At 36.7% G+C, this 23,171-nt stretch overlaps 1 protein-coding gene across 1 annotated transcript; it reads right to left on the bottom strand.

Moving 5' to 3' along the window:
- Positions 1–19,866: 19,866 nt before the first annotated feature.
- On the bottom strand, positions 19,867–22,899 carry LOC138872935 (uncharacterized). Its single transcript, XM_070151356.1, has 3 exons — positions 22,540–22,899; positions 22,222–22,338; positions 19,867–20,313 (listed from the first exon to the last, which is right to left on the bottom strand). Exons 1-3 carry the CDS (start codon positions 22,897–22,899, stop codon positions 19,867–19,869), a joined length of 924 nt encoding a protein of 307 aa, XP_070007457.1.
- Positions 22,900–23,171: the final 272 nt, after the last annotated feature.

Below are 23,171 nucleotides of genomic sequence, written 5' to 3'. Positions count from 1 at the left end.
CGTACTCCTTTAAATCGTAAAATCTCGTTGCTATTATGCTAAGAAGTTTCGTTTGAATTTTTCCTCAAGAAAACCACGTTACTACCATATAGATCCTCATATGAATTGGCTGAATCCTTCGCCTTCATATTGTATAGATATTAAATCTCTTTAAGTGAATTAGAGAAGGTTTTAAACCTTAGTGGGTGTGGGCCCACTTAGATAATGACCTAGCCACCAAACATTTCTAACACATGCCACCTAGTCTTGTGATTTAAGACTCATCATCAAGGTGTCCTTGGGCTGCCACGTGAGGCTCTTTAGGCCTTATCCAACATTTTAATTAATGACCCATTAATCCTTACTTAACTTGTTAGTTTTCTCCATTAATTAATTATCCACATAATTAAGAATTATCTCAAATTACTTAAAATACTACTCACTTTTAACATACTATATACATCTTACTATCATGGTCATGTGGTACCTTGTATGGTACTAGTCCATAAATACGGGGTATTATAGCTTGAACCGTTTTTATCCCAAATTGTCAAACTTCGACGAAATTTATTTTCTTCGATTTGCTTACCCGCTCACCTTCACGAACTTAATCATCACTTGTTTGAAATAGTATAATGCTTATAATATTAGAATAATATCATTCCCAAACTTACGTCGATTAAGTTACGATGACACTTTAACATACGAAAAATGCTGGATGTAATATCTCATTTCCGAGCTTTCATCAATTTAGTTATGGAGTACTTATAAGTACGAAAATATGGGGTGTAACATCATTCCCCTCCTTTGGAACATTCGTCCTCGAATGTTGACTGATGCATTTATCATTCGCATAACCTGTAGCTCTTGCGAATAATTTAATACTCTTCTTACCATTTAGGCAATTGTTCTGCTAATAACTCCAAAAACTAGGTCATTCCCCCCTTTAGGTCTCTTTCTCACACCACGACTTATGGTCGAAATTTTTCCAATCTTGTAACTGTTGCTACCTTTTATCATGCAGCATGTACGACTCTGACTTTGTAAGTGCGTCTATGCGACTCTTCTCTCCTTTTTCCTCCATCTTTTAGCCAACCTCTAGGCCTTACTTTGTAAACATATAGAGAGCTTGACAAGATGTCCCTCTGGCATCTATAGGTATACTGAAGTTCTTCGCTCGGTACTTTGTTGAACTTACAACTATTGTTATATCTTATTTCATAGGCACGATTATCCATCCGTATGACTTTACTACATCTAGGTAGTCCTTTAATGCTTCCTCATTACTGTTCATCTTGAGAATGGCGGCCTAATCTCATCTCATGCTTTGTGACTTTTATCCATCCATTGTTGATTCACCTCAATATTGATCTGTAATCTACTACTGATAACTTGACCTTTTTATGCAACACTGCCACTAGGGCTCACGTTGCATGGTGGAACATTTGAAGTGATTTTCCTGATCTACCTGGGGTGATACGATACTATACTTCCATAACCGTTTTTCATAGCATCCCAATGTGGTTTACCTTAAGTAGGTATTTCAATCCTATACAATTCATGAAATCATTACTCAATCAAAGGCCCAAACATCATCTTTTATCTATCATAATTGCACCCTTATTCTACTACCAGGGAATCATTCCATCTCTTCTAAATGCTACTAGTCTTATACTCCTTTGAGTTCATTCAGGCTATACTGAGCTTTTTATAAATTAGAGAAATTATCAGCTCTCTTGTTCTCATGGGCTTAATCCCGAGGACTTATCAATTCTCGTCACTTTCTCACTCGCCCTTTCTTATCTTTACTCCTGTCTTCTAGAACCTTGTCGCTTCACCATACAATAGCTTGCGACCTACACATATCTATTTTTATTACTCGCAACCTTTCGACCTGCTTGCATCATAGATTTTCTTATGTCATTCTAGAACATCAAGAGAGATATCACATTGTTTCTAACTCTTCTTTACTCTCTTAATCAGACTTCTCGATACCTAGAAACCATAGGCTGGAAGACATGCTACTAATGACATCGCTATCCTTCCTAGATACTGAATCTCAACGCTTCTAGCCTTCTATCCGAAGTATGGACTATTCACAACCTTCTGTACTTGAGTATCTCGTACGTTATTCACCTTTACCTTACTTACCTTAAAGTCTCGCATCATATCTTTTATCTCTTTCATGACCTCCCTTTCGTATAGGTATAATTCACATTCATGACTTGAAACTCTATTATAATACTTGCACCTCTGGTGCATACACAATTCAGTGAGAGTTTCATATTGACTTGTTATGAGGCTGGTACTTTTTTAACTAACTCTATCGTAGAGTAGTTATAGTATATAGCTACTGTACTATCTCTCTATACCTCAGATATTAAGAGTGATTCAGCAATGTTCCCAATTACGAGTTCTATAATTTTCTGGATCCAATAATCAGATTCCTGATTTACTTCGTTGATGTAACTCTTTAGTTTCCTCCTCTTTCTGATCAGCCTTTATATAGGCTTAAGCTATGTTTCGATGTGTGACTCATGGTATTAGTTATTACTTTAGCCCTTTATGGACGCTATGGAATATCCACAATTCAATCTTCTAACAATTTAATCCTTTGTCTATGCCCTGGGCTCAGTTCTTCCTTTTAACTTATACCAAAGTCTTTTACGTCTGTATGATTGTCAACATAAATGATGCATGTATAAAACTCCAAACTCTTAAATGTGTTCATAACGTACCCTGGGTCATTAATCGAATAATTCTTTTCATTCCTTCTCAACTTTCTTTAAATGTAACCAATTATTTTCCCTGGTCTTTCTGCCCCCTTGTTGTGTGCATACTTAGCTTACCTTAGTGCCCACATATACTAGAATTCCATACAACTCATATGATCTTGAATATTACTTCTGATTTTACTTCCTGTTCATTAGCCAATGTAGGTGACATTTTCTTATGGAGTGCATATAATGTTGTTGTGAGATTGTTGTTATAAGACCATTTCCTCCTTAGGTCACTGAGCTTAGGTTGAAGCCTTCTTCCTTACTTCCTCAGCTAGTCTTTAATTGTAGTATTTAGGGAGGATCCTCTGACTCTTGTAAAGATATGAGCTTTTTATATCGTATTCCCGATAGAATTTTTGATGTTCGTGCTCACTTGTAATTATCCTTAGTTACTTACCTCCACACTCATCTGCTCGTACGGTTTCTTCTGAACTAAAGTTTTGATTGTCTTCCCAGTGGAACTATCTTTTATTTTCGTAACACTCATACGGTACCTTTAACTACCCCAACTCCTATTTGAATATTTCTCAAGTATTACAATGTCATAACTACGGGGCTGAATTCACTATATTGGGTTTTACTATATTTATCTTACACGACCTGCTAACTTGTTTGTATCCTCTTGACTAACCATAACTAGGATCTTCCTGAATCAACTACTAACTACTCGTTGGCCCATTCTCATATCAATATTCTGCGAAATCTTTTTTGGGTTATTTCCTTTGTCTTAACTTACGTCTCGCATTGGCTCCTTAATTATAAATAACATCTCGGGCAGGAACCCTTACTTTCTCTCCTTGACGTCGCGTTTGCATAATGTTCTGGAATCGTGGCATATCTGTAGGATTTGAATAAGTGTAATCTCATCCCGTTCTCATTTTTATTGCATTCTTCCTTTATCATTCTATTGTTACTAGAACCACTTAATTCTGACTTAATGCCACATCACTCCATATTCCCCCTTTAGGGGAGTACTAAGATTTAGTGCTACGACGAGCTACCTATAGATGTTTTACCTCTTCCTATTATGTGTCTTTTCACATCATCGATGACCCTTACTCGCCTTATGGTAATCCTTCTGTACCAAGGATAACAAAATTCCTTACTCATAAGGGAGACATCTAGTGATTGGCACATACAATCCTGTAAGCTTAACTTTGTTCACATTGCTTGCTTTATGGAAGCGTCTTCATGAATGACCATTATCTGAATTTCTCATAAATCATCTTCTGTTGTCTATTCTATTATCACCAGAATGCAATCTGAAATTTTCTTGATGCTGACTGTTATCAAATCACTCAGTCCCTAATTCGTGTTTAGTTTATATTGTTCACCAGTCTATACTGACTTCTATTACTCTGGGGTTTAACTCTCCCTTCCGGTAGTCGCATTAGAGTCATGAACTTATTTCTCGAAATGAGGATATGACTTTATGGCCTATACTCTTTTGTTGTCTTAAGGCCTGGCTCCTCTTGTTTTTTCTTTCACTTGACTATATACTTTGTAATACTGTCATTTTTTTCTGCTGTTGTCATCCATGCATCACATCTTTCTCATAATGCTTCATTAACTCTCTTCTCATTTACTGCTAACATTTCTGTCTATCACTTTATTTTGAAAAATTCAATATGGCATTCTTTTGCTTTTAGCTCCTTTTATTCTATCACTGGCTCATCGGGTTGCCTAACATTCTTTTTTTACTAGGGATGTGAGCCACACTAAGGTAATATTTATCCCTTTCAAGGCTTCCAGTGCCTATCTTTATAGTACTCATATCTAGCTGCACTATTTTAGAGTGCACCATATGGGTGTCTCACAAGGAGATTTATTAGCACATTTGCAATATCCTTCGGAAATGTTAACTAACGCAAAAAAAATCATCCAACATTTTGGGTTACATTAACCCCAACTGGACCCTATTATCTCATCATTCTCTTAACTATATCTGTTGGCTCCCATCGAGCATAACTGAGACGGGTGTGGTCAATTGTACATACCTCTGTTACAATTGAAGGTAATTCAAAATACTTATATTTCTCTGCTTGAATCGTAAATATTGTTAATTTTCATTAACTGGGTACCTCATACCCTTATTACCTTGCTACTTTTACTTGTTGAAACTTGTATCTATCTTCTGAATCTCTTATTCCTTTTTACCATAAGAATGGATAGATATTCTTGCCTTATCCTTATCAAGAAGCTTGCATGTCTTAGTATCCGCATGTTTTGCTGGAGACCTTACATTTACTCATCATAATCATGATGCAAAATCGAGTTCCTCTAACTCAATTCTTCCATAGCCATATTCAATCCTTTACCAACAGTCTCTCTAGATGTAGGCATCGTCTTATTAGGAATAAGATAGAGTTTAAGAACGTAAGTTCTTACAATTGAGCTTCACCACACGATTTTGAGTAAGAAGAAAGAGTGACAGTCCTAAATGCCATGTAGCCTCATGCTTATAAGTGTGGTACACAACACACCCATAAACAAGACTCTACTAGACACGACTTGTAGACTCCATAGGACAGAACTGCTCTAATACCACTTCTATCACGACCCAAACCGATGGGTCGTGACAGACACCGGATACCTTACTCAACTGAGTACCAACATAACGTATCTTTATGTATCATACTATCATAGGTAAACGCGCCAGAGAGGCTATCGTGAGATAAGTAGAATAAAACATGGAGAAATACTCGACATTAGATGATCAAACATGTAATCCAAACTTATACATATGACGTACGGGCATATAAGGCCGGCATGATCCTTTATATACTCAAAACATAGCTGACAAGGCCATACAAGAATCTGTATACATGACATCTATCTACAAGCCTCTAAGAATATATAATATCATAAAGGACGGGACATAGCCCCGCTATACTAAACAATACACATCTAAATTATACTAACCAAACAAGCAACTCCGGAGGTGCACCAACATTTTCCTCTGAGCTGATCGCCTACTTGGAGGACTCTCGATTTGTATATCAGGACCTGGGGGCATGAAACGTAGCGTTCCCAGGCAAAAGGAACGCCAGTACAAATAATGTACCGAGTATGTAAGGAATGAAAATCAGTAGACAATAGACATGAGAGAAACATGGAGTAAAAGACTTGACATGTAAATCTGAATAGCTCTGTGAAATCCTTTAATATTTAAAATGTCATGCATACACATATAAATGTCATGTTGTACATAGGTACATATATTCATAATATCATCAAGCCTCTGTAGGCATCCCATCATATCATCTCGGCCACTGTGGGCAAAATCATCAACGTATGTTAGTTGATCAGGTGGTGGTGCGTATATAACGCCATAACCTTTCTCACATTATATATACATATATATACATATATATACATATATATACATATATATACATATATATACATATATATACATATATATACATATATATATATATATATACGCATATATAACGCCATCTAGTCATGGGTCAATGTGCATATGTAAATGCATGTGAAAATATGTTAATAAAATCTCTCAGTACGTCATAAGACCATTATGCCTCTAACTAATATCATGAAATAAATTTTACCAACTTATGTATTTTTGGGACCCATGAACAGATGATAGAATAATATGACACATAGGGAATCAAGAACATCGACATCTCTAGTATTTCTATGAATTGAGTCATTTATGGAATTTGTGTATTTTCTCGTTTCGTTCGTGTCGTATAAATCATGCCAAAAAGAAAGAAGGGATAGCCTTAACATACCTGGGCCGATTCTCTTGATAATCTCTCTAACACATGTTAATTGCGACAACACGTAACGGGGATCGAAGTAGGGAAAAATCCATATGATATTCTTGAGAAAGATTGCACTGTACTCCCTTAGAATCGTAAAACCCCGTTGCTATTATGCTAAGAAGTTTCGTTTGAATTTTTGCCTCGAGAAAACCACGTTACTACCATATAGATCCTCATATGAATTGGCTGAATCCTTCATCTTAATATTGCAGAGATATTAAATCTCTTTTAGTGAATCAGAGAAGGTTTTAAACCTTGGTGGGTGTGGGCCCCACTTAGATAATGACCTAGCCACCAAACTTTCCTAACACATACCACCTAGTCCTGTAATTTAAGACTCATCATCAAGGTGTACTTGGGCCACGTGAAGCTCTTTAGGCCTTATCCAACATTTTAATTAATCACCCATTAATCCTTACTTAACTTGTTAATTTTTTTCATTAATTAATTATTCACATAATTAAGAATTATCTCAAATTACTTAAAATACTACTCACTTTTAACATACTATATACACCTTACTATCATGGTCATGTGGTGCCTTGTATGGTACTAGTCCATAAATACGGGGTATTATAGCTTGGACCGTTTTTATCCCAAATTGTCAAACTTCGATGAAATTCATTTTCTTCGATTTGCTTACCCTCTCACCTTCACGAATTTAATCATCACTTGTTGAAATAGCATAGTGCTTTTAATCTTAGAATAATCTCATTCTCAAACTTACGTCGATTAAGTTACGACGACACTTTAACGTACGAAAAATGCGGGATGTAATATCTCATTTTCGAGCTTTCATCAATTTACTTATGGCGTACTTATAAGTACGAAAATATGGGGTGTAACATCAATCTTCTAACCCTATACGTGAAACAAATCATAGAAAATTACAGGCACGCAAAAGCTTGGAGTTGAATTTCATGTTATATTATTATATATTCTGAGTCCAGACCCACTAGTAAAATTTTACTGGATATATATTAAATATTCTTAGCTGAGCCACAGGAAATGAGAAGAGTTTGCATTACATAATTATGCTTCGCACACTTCTAATTTGACTCTGCACTACTTAAATTTTGGGGTTTCATTGTCCTCTCCTTTTTTATCCTTAACAGTTTCCTCTCTTCTATTACGAGCTACCTAACTTTACCGGAAAAAAATACTACTTCCTCCATTTAAGTTTATGTGAACTTTTTTTCTTTTTAGTCCGTACAAAAAAGAATGACTATTTTTTTTATTTAAAAATAATTTATCTTTATGTAATGATTTATAGCCACACAAAATATATATGCTTCATTTTACACTATAATTAAAAGTTTCATCTCTTTTTTTGAACTTCATATCCAATCAAATATGTTCACATAAATTAAAACGGAGGGAGTACGTTGTAATAAAAGTAAGATATACGCTAAATATAGGGTCAAATGATCGGGGGTGACCAAATCTTTTTCGGTGTTCTGTTCTCTCGAGATCTCCCCACTCGAACTTTTTCTTACCCACTCTCTGCCTCTTGGAAATGTTAAATAAGGGTGATATGCACAAATAAGATTACTTTCACCGGTATTTAACAGCTTGTTTGGATGGTTGTTACTCATTGTCTCGAATAGTATTGTTATTTCTAAAATGATATTTGTTTTGATTGTTTCATTAAAATTGATAGTATTGTATTATTAATTCTATTGTTTTGGAACAATAAAAAATTTCTTTTTTTTAAATAACCGATTTAATTTTTCTTTCCAATTATGTCCTAACTTATTACTTCATAATTCTATTTAACATTTTTACTTTTTTACAATTTTTTTTACAAATCTCCAACCTATTACCTACTTTGTTTTAGTTACTTTTTTTCCAGAACTTCTACCGCTTCCAACCCCAACATGAATTATACATATATGATATATTCATCGGATATTTTTAATTTTAGTAATAGATGGCTATTTAGGTCAATTCTTCTTTTAGGAAAAGGGTTTAATCCATTCTTTTTGTTCTCATTAATCAAGCCCATTTATGTTTGCAAGGGGAGTGGTTGTCATTAATTTAAATTAAATTGAAAAATTGGCATCTTATAACAACACATAATAGGAATTGATAATTTTTTAGCCTTATATTAGGTTTGGCAAAGATATCCCCAAACAATTGTTATTATATAGTCAAATCTTAAAAAAACTACTCTCTTTTATATTCTCTCTAAAAAAAACTACACGCTTATTTTGGCTTTCCTCCCCCTTTCTCTCCTTATATTTCTTCTTCTATCTCTTCTCTTTTGCTCTCATAGTTTAGCAAAAATTCTTGCAAATTATGCAAAAAAAATCAGTGGGATGAAAATGTAAGGTTGATCTCACATCATAAAAAATCAGAAGCAAAAACTAATAGAGAAAAAATACATTTCAACTTTATTTTTCTTCTCTCTTCTTTTTTTTTTGGTTGGATTGAATGAGTGGGTGTGATTGAAATTGGTTGAAAATACCTAAACGAGGTTATATACAAAATTTTAGTAAGATTAGCAAACATTAAGAGAGAGAAAATATATTTCAACTTTGTTTTTCTTCTCTCTTCCTTTTTTTGATTGGATTTAATGAGTGGATGTGATTAAAATTGGTTGGAAATACTTAAACGATGCTATATACAAAATTTGAGCAAGATTAGAAGTGATTTAGATTGGTTTTAGGTAATAAATCAGACCTAAAAATCCAACAACGATATGTGTATATTATATTGTATATTGTCTATATATTAGTGTATATCACACACGGGTTTTTAGGACATCTGTGTATATCACTTTGTATATTGTGTATACAACACAATTTTTTCATGGACGCCCATGTATATCATATTATATATCGTACATATAATACAAATTTTCATGGATATACACAGATACACATAATATACATGAGATATCACTGATGTAGATAGAGATATACACGGGTTACAATATTGGTATACACATGTCCGATGTGCTATACACTGTGATATACAAATAATAAAATATTTTAATTGTAATATATATTGATATAAAGGCAGAAATAACTAGATATATAATTTTATATTATTGATATACAAAGAATAATATTATTTATATACAAAGAATGAAAATAAAATTTTAATATACATGTTGATATAGACAAAGAAGATAAAATGTTGTGATATACATAGTATTATTGTGATATACATTTATTGGCTATTTGATGCCAATATCTATAACTAGGACTATTTTCTGCCAATTATATGAGTATGTTGTTATAACGTTAAAATAGCACGGTCTAGCCAGTTTTCGGACTGGTCATTCAAAAGTAGCCAGCGTTTACCAAGTCAATGAAATATATCCACTATTTTGCTGCAACAAAGACCGGTCCAACATAATATACTGGAGTTTGGTGCACCTGTGTATGAACTTCCAGCATATTATGCTGGACCGATATACTTTACCGGCTCCAGTATAATATACTGAAGACTGGAGCACCGGTGCTCCAAACTCCAGTATATTATGCTTGACTGGTATATTATACTGGAACTCCAGTATATTATGCTGGAGTATTTTTCCGGATTTTGAACAGTGTTTTCGATCAGATTTATCTTTACATGAAAAGTGGCTAAATTTCGATTACTTTTGAAACTGTGGCTATTTTTGAATGACCACTTGTAAATCTGGCTATTTTTGAATTTCTCTCATGTTAAAATAGCACGGTCTAACTAGTTTTCGGATTGGTCATTCAAAGATAGCCTGCGTTTGCCAAGTCATTGAAAAATAGTCATTTTTGCTGCAACAGAGACCGGTCCAGCATAATATACTGAAATTCGGTGCACTTGTGTATGAACTTCCAGCATATTATGCTGGACCGGTATATTATACTAGAACTCCAGTATATTATGCTGGAGTATTTTTCCGAATTTTGAACAGTGTTTTCGTTCAGATTTATGTTTACATGAAAAGTGGCTAAATTTCGATTACTTTTGAAACTGTGGCTATTTTAGAATGACCACTTGTAAATCTGGCTATTTTTGAATTTCTCCTAATGCCAAAACCCCATTTAAATTTGAAGAAAAATCCAAATACCTTTGCCGTAACAAATTAAAATGGCCCAAATCGTTTATTACTCAATTTTCTTTGTGGATTTGTCTCTCTGTCTAGAAGAAAATGAAAGAAGGGATTTTTTCATTCCTATACCATATATGAAACTATATTACTAAAAATGTCCATAATTAGCATATTACCCGACCTAGACATATTTAGTCTACAAAATTTGAACAACTCATTTAAAGAAGAATCCTTTTAGATGTATAATTCCTTTTATAGGTGCGCGAATTTGGGATGTTAAGGATTCTTCCAGATTTTTTTCAACGCAAATCTCGCTATTAATTAAGCCCGTTTCTCTCACTATTTCCGATCTCTATTTTTCGAACATACTCTATTTTCTCATTTGCTTACGCATTGTCCTGCATAATACTGCTATCAATTATTATGTGGTGTTGAGTTGTTCGTTCCCCTACTGAAAGTATTCATTGTATGTAAATGGTCAATATAGTTGTTTTTCTACTTAAAGAAATATTTACGAAAATAATTTGCATTTGGTATATATTTGTTTTATCTAGATCCTTTATTGAGTTGTTCAGTTTTCTTCTCAATGGAAACATCAGCAATACTAATAGGGATAAAATATCGAATTATATTATAATACCAATCACCAAATATGCAGCGCCTCAATTTCACACTTAAAATTAGTCTGTTCACAGCTTTATATTTTCTCTATAAATAGACAAGTCAAAAATCAGTACTAATACACCCTTTTGAATATTTACAAAAGAAGTTTCAATTTTATAAGAAAATAGATGAAAATGGCTTCAGATTCAACCACTTCTCTATTCTTGACACTATTCCTTATTACATAAATACAATTTTTATACAATTTTATAAAATATATCTTTTGTATCTGATTTATACATAGTAAAAATAAATTTCATACAACTAATTATATATTATACAACTTATATACAGCTCTCATACATTATTTCTACCTAATTATATACAACTATAATATAATACCACTTAAATACAAATTTTATACAAATTTTATACAATATGTCTTTTGTCAAATTTCATACAACTAATTATATATTATACAATTTATCTACAACTTTCACCCATTATTTCTATCCAGTTAAATACAGCTATAATAACATACAACTTAAATACAAATTTTATACAAAATGTCTTTGGTATATTTTGTATCTGATATATACATAGTAAAAATAAATTTCATACAATTAATTATATATTATACAACTTATTTACAATTCATATACAATTTCATACACTATTTCTACTCAATTATATACAACTACAATATCATACAACTTAAATATGATTTTTATACAATGTTGTTCAACTTTCATACAATAGTTAAATGAATAAAAGAAAAATATATAAACAACAAAATACATTTTTTCTACAATTTTACTACAATTCTGGAGTATAATGTATGTCATATCTTCTTCTTCTTTACAAGATACATTTTTTCTACAATTTTACTACAATTCTAGAGTATAATGTATGTCATGTCTTCTTCTTCTTCTTCTTCTTCTTCTTCTTCTTCTTCTTCTTCTTCTTCTTCTTCTTCTTCTTCTTCTTCTTCTTCTTCTTCTTCTTCTTCTTCTTCTTCTTCTTCTTCTTCTTCTTCTTCTTCTTCTTCTTCTTCTTCTTCTTCTTCTTCTTCTTCTTCTTCTTCTTCGAGTTTCAATCTGAAATTCAGCCAAAACCAAGTCTAATCTTCACCAAAACCCCTCAAAATTGAGATATAAACTCCAAACCATATTCCCAATTATTTGCAACAACACCCAATCCAAACAAATAATGATTTTTGAAAACCCAAATTCGAATTCAAAGATTCAAAGCTTTTGAATGGCTGTCAATGATTGAATTGCTGCTCTCTTTTCCTTTGCTTTACATTACTGAAATTTGGAATTGAGAGATAGAGAGAGACGTAGAGAGAATTCTCAATTCTTTGCAACCACATTCAATTAAAACAAATAATGTTTTTTGAAAACCCAAATTTGAATTCAAAGTTTTTTAATGGTTGTCAATGGTAGAATTGCTGCTCTCTTGTGCAAGATACATGGGGAGGAGGTGGGATGTGGAGAGAGAATCGTGGGGGAGTGGAAGATATGTTAGAGTAATTTTAGGATACTAATTATTATCATCAATTCTCTTAAAATGTACATAAATGATAATTGGGTATATAAAATATAATTATAGTAAAACTTGAATAGAAAAGGTAATATAGCTTCATATAATGTATAGGAAAGTAAAAATTCCATGAAAGAATAGCTAGCTTTTCACATAGCCGCCCATTCAAAGTTGATTATTGGAATAACTCGGGCGTATGAGAAGCCCATTCCAGGCCTTCTTTAAGGCTTTGTGGAATGTCTTTTTCTCCAAGCCCAAATTTCTAGATACTTGCATTCAGTGACATTTATCGCAGCACTGACAAGCAAATTACTACATTTCTTCACTTCTTAAGGCTGAATTCTTGTTGTAGTAAATTTTATCCATTACCGTTGCAAAAATATTTAAAGTCTAAACAATTATGTCTTCTAAATCCAATTCAAGTAAGTGTGTATATGGTCAAAATCGGATTTGCCCTTTTGTATGACTAATCGAGACCGGAACGTGATAGGCCAAGGTTCAACCTCGTGTTATATTGAACCATAGTGCAGAATTAGATTGTCGAGTGTTTACCATGGTCAAAGTCGGGAGGATGAGGAAGAAGGAGAGGATGTTTACTGCTTGCTGGTAGCTCGGAAGAGGGGAAGCACTGATGCTTCAAAGGCCGCTGAACCGGCGGTGGGTGATGCGGTTCAATCTCAAACCGAAGAAATCTCAGAGGGGAGCTCGAGCAGAGTCACCGAGCCATCGGGTGATAAAAGTGCACCTCGCCGTGAAGAACGTCTGTCGGGTAAGCCTAAAGGGTCTAATTCCGCGGCCCCTCAAAGAGAAGAGATCCTAAGTGATTCACTTGGGATAATTAATATAGATGAATCGCCGCCTGGCCCTATGTTCTCCGAAGGGCAATTCTGAGATGCCTAGGCTATAAAGACTCCCGACGTGGGGAAGACCCACGAAGGGAATGATCTTTTCCAAGGATGCTTCACGAGGGTCGAAGATGGTCCCGACTCGGATGCTTCATTCATTTTTGACGAGGCCCAGCGGCTTCTTAAACAAGTAAGTTTCTGCATCCATAATTATTCTTGTATTTTATTCTCATTTTTCCAAGTCTGATTTTTTCCTTTGTGCGAAGGCCACGACGCTCCATTGAGAAGCGTTTTCCAAATCTTGAGCCGAGCTTGGACGAACTCAAGAAGCTCTTGGAAGAGAGGGATAGCCTCAAACTCCTCTACATTCAAAAAGAGAAGGAGATCAGGGACCTCCGAGCCGAACTGACGAGGGCTCATCGAGAACAAACTGAGCTCATTGAGCAGGTAATGTAACTTTTTGGGAGTTTGCTACGTGTTCATTTGACTTAGCGATTAACATTTCGACTTTGCAGGCCTAGCAGAAGGGAGAGCTGGTGGAGCAACTTCGAGAGGAGGTCAAAATGAAAGAGGCCGAGACCCTGGGGTGGAAATAACATATGGATCGTCTTGTCTGGGAGAAAGACACGCTTTGGGCCCAACTGACTTCGATTGAATGCCAACTTCAAAATATGAAGGGGAAAGCTTGGCCCCGAGCCGGAAGATTGAGGAGCTCGAAGCTAAGTCAGCCGCCGAACTTGCAAAGACTAAATCTGAGGCGGAGGCATTTGTGGCCTCTTATCGAGCTGACGCCGAGGCTGCCAACATTCGGGTACATGAAATCTCTATTGCTGCTGAAGTCAAATTGTCGTGTTCTGTCGATCATTCTAGGCGACAATCCCGGAGAGAGACTCTCGAGGAAGTGCATGCTCGTGGCTTTGACCTCTCAGTCGATATCGAGAATGCAAAAGCTTTAGAGGACGAGGCTGCAGCTTTACTCTCCGACGATGAAGACTCCGCTAGTGGATCCGAGAGCAGAGGAGATGAGGATGAGGTCCCCTAGGAGGCGATTCTCGAAGATGTGGCTCCCAAAGATGCGGCTCCCAAAGTAGACTAGGCCCATATGATTTTGTTTTTGTGTAAGGCCCCTTGTGGGCATTGTAAATACCTTCTGTGTATAAAAAATTCCTTTTCGTTCTGCTCCATCTCCGATTTATGGTAAAGTCTGCTTTGTTTTCGTCTTGTGAAATTTTTTGATGTTATAACTTCAATAATCGAGTAAGCACTAGCTCGAACTCAGAGTAAAACAAACCCTTAGGTTTTTTAGTAAACAATGTGCAAGCTTTGAACTTATAATAGAATACCTCTTAAGTTTTTTTGATGAATCCTAGAGCTATACTTAAGTCGATTTTATGTGAGCTCGGGATGGTGGGACCCTTAGGTTTGAGTTGAGTGAGAACAAGGTCTCGAACTCTAAATGTTTTGGCCTTTAGGTTCTTTTAGGTTGGGCCGATATGGCCTTTGAAAGATGGCTATATTTCCCCCTTTTCGGCTTAAAAGACTTAGTAAAAATTTCTTTATGCCTTAGCATGTATTTTTTACCCATTGGGTTTTTTGGGTGTCCGATATCGATTGGAACCCCTTTGCCTTTTGTGCCTTAGCATGTTCGTGTTAGGATAATTTGATACCTCTTAAAGTTTTTCGAGGGCTGATTTTATCGAAGCCCACTTTAGTCGTTTTGTCGGGGATAGCCTTTTAACCGATTTTTCGAAGTATTTGAAGGCCTGTTGTTTATTGCGGGATTCGGACGTCTCCGAGCCGCGTTATTTTTGCCGTAGCCTTTATTTCAGCCATAGCCTTTAGTACGGCTGTAGCCTTTGGGTATGCCTCTTGGACTTATTTCTTGATAAAATGTTAGTCCCAGAGTATGATGGCCTTGGCCTTTACGTTGACAGGTGCCTCTTTGAGGTTTTGTGACTTCAAATTTAGATAATTCGAGCGTACAGTCCCCGAGTGTTCGAGGTGTATTTGCGCTTGGCCCTTGAGCCATTTCTCACAAAAGCATAAGTATGGAGTATAGTAGCAAATTTTCTTTAAGACACAAATTGTTTGATATAAAAAGAATGCTTCTTTGAATAATCGATACATGCGTACATGTTTTGCCATCGGGGCTTAACTAATCTATATAGGCACGATTCACTCGACCGTTTTGGCCCATTATAAGGTTTCACTATCAAGACCCTTTGACATGAAGTATTTTTCTCGAAAATATAACCTCCGAGATTGATGCCCCCAGTATTCGAGGTTGATTGAAAAGAAGCCTTGGATACTGTTGAATTTTTCTCAGGTAGCACATAATTGTTGCCTAGTTAAAAACCTCACCGGAAAAACCCATTCGGGATAAAAATCGATCTAAGGGAAAAAGAGTGCAATGCATGCTTTAAAGCCTAAGATCTTCATGTTGAGAATTTCCTTGACGCCTCGATCGAACGCCTACAATAAGTTGGTATCAAATACCAATGGAAAATGGAAAGAGTCATACCTCAGCAATAATATCGTTTGAGTAGCGATACATTCCAATTGTTTGGCAATTGTTTGCCTTCCATCGTGCCAACTTTGTAAGATCCCTTTCCGATGACACCGATGACTCGATATGTTCCTTCACAATTTGGGCCTAGTTTCCCTTTGTTTGGGTCTCGAGTATTGAGGGAGACTCTCCTTAGAACTAAGTCCCCCACTCCGAAGTGGCGAAGGTTAGCTCTTCTATTATAATATCTCTCGATTCTTTGCTTCTGTGCAGCCATTCGGACAAGCGCAACTTCTCATTTCTCATCCAATAGTTCGAGGCTAGTATTCATAGCCTCGTGATTTGATTCCTCCATTGCATGTCGAAATCTAGTGCTAGGTTCCCCGACCTCGACTGGGATTAAGGACTCTGAGCCATATACTAAGGAAAACGGGGATGCCCCCGTACTGGACCTTGATGTTGTTCGGTACGCCCAAAGGACTTCGGGTAGAACTTCTCTCCATTTCCCCTTAGCGTCGCTCAACCTTTTCTTTAAGTTTTGGATAATAGTCTTGTTCGTCGATTCAGCTTGTCCGTTTGCGCTTGGGTGATACGGCGTCGCTAAGATCCTTTTTTTGTGTTCTTCGAGGAGTTGTATTACCTTGCTGCCGGTGAATTACTTTCCGTTGTCGCATACAATTTTAGCATGTATCCCGAATCGACAGACGATGTGATCCCAGATGAAGTCTATAACTCCTTTTCTCTGACCTTCTCGAAGGCATGTGCCTTCACCCATTTAGAAAAGTAGTCAGTCATAGACAAAATGAATTTAGCTTTACCTGGGGCCATTGGCAGAGGGCCGATGATATCCATCCCCCATTTCATAAATGGCCACGGGGTTAGGACTTAATGAAGTTTCTCTCCGGGCTGATGGATCATCGGTGCAATCCTTTGACATTTATCACATTTTTGAACAAACTCCTTAGTGTGTTTTTCCATGCTATCCCAGTAGTACCCTACTCTAATGATTTTGTGAATCAAAGAATCAATGCCGGAGTGGTTCCCACAAGTACCGGAGTGTACCTCTCATAAAACATAATCGGTGTCCCCCGACCCTAAACATACCGCCAATGGTCCATCGAAAGTCCTCCTATATAACGTTCCAACCTCATCTGATGTGAATCGGGTGACTTTGGTATCACAACCCAAACTGGAAGGTCATGACTAGCACCCGGGCCATAATTGCCGAGCACCAACGTACATTTTATCTAACCTTCCTTATTATCTTTAAGGCCGACGAGATCAATATAAATGGTAGACATGGATTATGAACAACCAACAATGAAAGATAATGACATGAATATACATAACATGGGATGACTAGACAGTCAAGAAACTATATATAAGGTACGAGCTACCACTCTGCCATGAAAGACTATACAACAAAAATCAACAGACAAGGCATACCAAACTATACATGAGTTGACACATGTCTATGAACCTCTAAAGGAACATAAGTGCTTCAACATTGTCGGAACAGGGCCTCGACATACCCATAATTTCTATAATAAAAATGCATACCAAGACCACTGCAAGTCTGGAGAAGGGATCTCGCAAATAACCGCTGAATTGGGCAGCCTACTGTGGTGGGGAAACTGCGTCTACCCTTCTATCAGGACCTGCAACACAACATGCAGCATCCACAAATAAAAAGGACGTCAGTACGCATAAAGTACTGAGTATGCAAGGCAGGAAAGCATAAGTATGAACAGTAATGTAAATTGGGATAGAGAATATACAACCTATAACATCTGGGTACCTCTGAGGGCTACTAACATGAAATGCATGATACAAGCATATATATACATAAACTTTTAAAACATATGCCTCTGTGGGAATCATCATCATCATATCGTACCCGGACGTAATAGGCTCGGTAAAAACGTACCTTGCCATTATAAGGCTCGATAAAATCGTACCCGGCCACGTGGAGCTCGGTAAAATCCAACTGATTAGTGGTTGCACAATAGGTGTTGTACCCGGCCGTCTATAGCGCGACTCGATAGAGTAAAATAGATACATATATATAAAGCATTCTAGACTCATTGGAATAATATTCTGAGCCTTTCGAAGTGACGTAAGGTCGGTATCCTCAGTACACGTTATTAGGACTAACTCTTCATCACGAGTCTTATAAGAATTAGGAAGTACCAACAACATTGATAACATAAGAATAAGAGAAGCAATATCAACATTAATCACTTCATAAGAAGGGAAAAAATGTAAGTACTGCTAGCTTCTAAAAGTAGAGTATCTTTGGAAGCTCGTTCATTACATTATGTACAATCGGAGTCATGCTAAAGAAGGAAAGGGATATCCTACATACCTTGTATATACTGCCCAACCTCAAGCTTTGAAAAATGTCACTACTCCTTAGTCTACAATAGGAGAAATTACATTATCATTACCATTTAAGCGTCGTAACTATTATGTTTCGATCGCAACCTATTTTACGATGAAACGGAAAGCACCTCCAATGCTGCCACAAGAACAAGGAAGTGAAACTAGCAATCAATTAGGGTTTTCCAGCACTAGAATCACTTTAGAAGACTTGAAATTACCTAGGGTTGATATTAAAAACTTGAGGGAGTATTTACAGAACATAAACCACTTAAAATAACCTCCCACATGAGCTGGAACAACACAAAAATGAGCAACAACTAGAAGAACAAGAAACTTACTAGCGCCATGGGATTGCCTACACTTGATTTATGTTGTTTGCCCTTTGTTTGGGTCTTGGATCATGAGAGAAACTTGAGAGAATATTTTTAGGGTTCTAGGGTCTGAATACACTGAAAAATAATGACTTAAAATGGGTTTGATGCATCTTATATATATCCATATGTCTTAAACTACCTATGTGGGCCCCATAGAGAGTTGCTTGGCGCAGTCTAGCAAAAATATAAATATCTCTCTACTCTGAGATCGTATCGATGAACAGTTTAATGCATTGGAAACTAGATTCATAGATATTCAATTTGGTGGGTAGAGCACCCCGTAATTCCAAATAAATTGGGAGAAAAGCTTAGTAACATTTGACCTAAAGTTTAAGTAAAATTATGAACCTAAGTTGCGACAATTTTTGTCGACTTTTATTTCATAACTTGTTGGACTTCAAGACTTATGATACGGATATTATATGATCCAAATACCTTAAAACACTACTCTTGATAATATTAAGCACTTCTAGGTTTACCCGAAAATACGGGTTACAACACCCTTGATTCGTTTAACTTATAATACTTGTTAACCACCCTTATACACCCTTGTATTATTTAAGACCAATAGGATTAACTTCTTATCATCTCAAAGATAATCTCTTCTTGGATTTATATCGACTAACTTATGGCATGAATAACGTACATGAATATGGGTTGTAACACTATCCCTTCTTAGGAACATTCGTCCTCGAATGTAAGAGTTTATGGGGAGTCTAACTCATCGTGGATTCCAACGGAATTTTCTAGCCAAGTTTCCCCTATAAAATGGACACTAGCCAAACTTGCAAGCAGTTAAACCCAACGTATGGCCTCATAAGGCTATACAAGCATTATGGATATGTACATTATCTACATATCACCATTTTGTATTAAGGAAGAGTATTCTCAAGCTATTGCTTACCTCATAGAGTCGTTTCACCTTCTAATGTGTCCTGCGTTCCACCAGCATCCTCGTTATCTTTATTCTGGAACAGGTAAGGGTATTTAGACGTTATGTCCTCTTCTGCTTCCCATGTCATTTCTTACATATTCTTGTTCCTCCACAATACTTTGACGGAAGCTACATCTTTTATTCTCAGCTTGCAGACTTGTCGATCTAATATAGCCACTGGCTCTTTTTCATATGATAGATCCTCTATAACTTGCACATCTTTGATAGGGACGACCCGGGAAGGGTCTCCAATACATTTCCTCAACATAGTTACATGGAATACCGGGTGGACAAATTCTAATTCGGATGGAAATTCTAACTCATAAGCAACCTGTCCAATTCGTCGAAGACTTTTATACGACCCGATATACCGTAGACTCAGCTTTCCTTTATTCCTAAAATGCATAACACCTTCCATCGGTGAGATCCTCAGGAAAACCCAATCACCAGCCTCAAACTCCAGATCACGACGTCGGACATAGGAATAAGACTTTTGCATGCTTTGTGCCGTCCTCAATCGCTCTTGTATCACTTTCACCTTCTCAATGTAATCAAATTTGGCCCATATAATTTTGTTTCACCAACTTCGAACCATCTAATTGGCGATCTACATCTCCTTCCGTATAGTGCCTCGTATGGGGCCATTTTAATACTGGAATGGTATCTATTATTGTAGGCGAATTCTATGAGTGGAAGATGGTCATCCCAATTCCCCTTGAAATCTAGAACACATGCTCGTAGCATATCTTCAAGTGTCTGAATGGTACATTCAGCTTGTCCGTCAGTCTGCGGATGAAATGTAGTGCTGAGATTCACTTGTTTGCCTAAACCATTCTGAAATGACCTCCAAAAGTTAGCCATAAATTGACCTCCTCAGTCTGATTTAATAGATATCGGCACACCATGAAGCCTAACAATCTCCTTGATATACAACTTCACATAATCTATTTGTCTTAACTAGCAGAAAATAGGCACATTTTGTAAGTCGAACAACTATCACCCAGATGGAGTCAAACTTATGATAAGAGCGAGGTAATCCAATAATGAATTCCTTATTAATCACCTCCCATTTCCAGGTCAAAATCTCTATATTCTGAAGCAATCCATCGTGTTTCTGATGTTCAATCTTTACTTGTTAAAAATTAGGACATTGGGCAACAAATTCTGCAATAAACTTCTTCATGTTATCCCACCAATGCTGCTCCTTAACGTCATGATACATCTTTGTCGAACCGGGATGGATGGAATATCAGGATTAATGAATCTCAATCATAATCTTCTCTCGCATTCCTGCATATTAGGAACACATAGTCGGCCCTGGTATCTTAGTGCCCCATCTCCTCCGATCTCAAAAGCCGTAATTTTACACTACTGAATGCTTTCTCTAAATCTTACTAAGGTAGGATCTTCATATTGTCGTGCTTTTACCTCGGCTACCAAAGATGATTTTGCTGTATTCTATATAGTAACACCTCGGTCATCAAAGTCTAACAATCTGAGTATCATATTGGCTAGCTGATGAAACTCTTTAGTCAACCCTTGTCTACCTGCCTCAATGTGTACTAAGCTTCCCATTGACTTACGACTGAGAGCGTCTACCACAATATTGGTTGTACCGGGATGGTATATCTCGACATCGTAATCTTTCAGTAATTCAAGCCACCTATGCTGCCTCAAATTCAACTCCTTCTGCTTGAAGATGTATTGTAAACTCTTGTGATATGTGTAGATATCAACATGGATGCCGTATAAGTAGTGCTGCCATATCTTCAAAGCATATATTACTACAACCAATTCCAAATCATGGGTCGGGTAATTCTTTTCATGTCTTTTCAATTGTCTTGATGCATAAGCAATCACCTTCCCACGTTGCATCAATATACACCCCAAACCTATACCTGAGCTATCGCAATATACCACATAACCTTCAATTCCCTCAGGGAGAGTGAGCACTAGCGCGGATGTCAATCGATTCTTTAGCTCCTGAAAACTTCGTTCACAAGCGTCAGACCACTGGAACTTGGTAGCTTTCTATGTTAGCTTAGTCAATGGTGCTGATATAAAGGAAAACCCTTCTACAAACCGCCTATAATATCCTGCTAGCCCAGGAAGTTGCGGACTTCTGATGGTGTTGTAGGTCTCGGCCAATTCTTTACTGTATCGATCTTCTGATTGTTGGCACTAATACCCTCGTCAGATATCACATGGCCAAGGAATGCTACTGAGTTCAGCCAGAATTCATATTTGGAGAGCTTAGCATATAACTTACGATCCTAAAGCATCTATAATACTATCCGCAAGTGGACCGCATGTTCCACCTCTGAAAGAGAATACACTAGAATGTCATCAATGAATACGATCACAAACACAATAAGATAGGGCCTGAATACAGTATCATGAGATCCATAAAAGCTGGTGGGGAATTTGTTAGCCCGAACGACATCACCAAGAACTCAAAGAGCTCATATCTTGTCCGGAAGGTCGTCTTTAGAATATTCTTCTCCTTAACCCTCACCTGATAATACCCTGAATGTAAATCAATCTTGGAGAAATACTTGGCACCCTGGAATTGGTCAAAAAGGTCGTTAATCCTTGGAAGTGGATACTTGTTCTTTATAGTAAACTTATTCAACTGTCGATAGTCGATACACATCCTTAACGACCCATCTTTCTTCCGCACGAACAAAACTGGTGCACCCTAAGGTGAAGTGTTAGGCCTAATGAAGCCCTTATCCACAAAGTCCTTCAACTCTCATAACTCTACCGGGGCCATCCTGTCAGGCAACACATCAATGCTAAACTCAATCTCCCTTTCAGGAGGAAGGCCTGGGAGTTCGTCTAGGAAAACATCTGGAAATTCCTTGACCACGAGGATTGATTGTAGAGTAGGCGGCTTCGCCTCTACATCCCTAACGTGAAAGAAATGATAAATGTAACCTTTTGAGATCATCTTCCTTGCCTTAAGATAGGAAATAAACCTACCTTTCGGCGTAGCAATGTTCCCCTTCCATTCAATGACGGGTTCACCAGGAAACTGAAACCTAACCATTTTCGTATGACAGCCAACATTTGCATAGCATGATGCCAACCAGTCCATTCCCATTATCGCATCTAAATCAACCATTTCTAACTCGAATAAATTCGCCGAGGTTTGACGACTACAAATCATCATTGTGCATTATCTATATACCCTTCTAGCAATCATAGAATCTCCTATCAGAGTAGATATCGCAAGTGGTTTACTTATCAATTCAGGTTCAATGCCAAACTTATTAGCCACAAAGGGTGTAACATATGATAATGTAGATCCTGGATCAATCAGTGCATCTACATCGTAAGAAAACACAAACAATATACCTGTAACAACATTCGGAGATGACTCAAGATCCTGTCAAC

The sequence above is a fragment of the Nicotiana sylvestris genome, chromosome 7, assembly GCF_000393655.2.
Source record: "Nicotiana sylvestris chromosome 7, ASM39365v2, whole genome shotgun sequence".
Classification (NCBI taxonomy): Eukaryota; Viridiplantae; Streptophyta; class Magnoliopsida; order Solanales; family Solanaceae; genus Nicotiana; species Nicotiana sylvestris.
The sequence above is the reverse complement of the archived record's forward strand: the minus strand, read 5'-3'. Positions and strand labels throughout refer to the sequence as shown.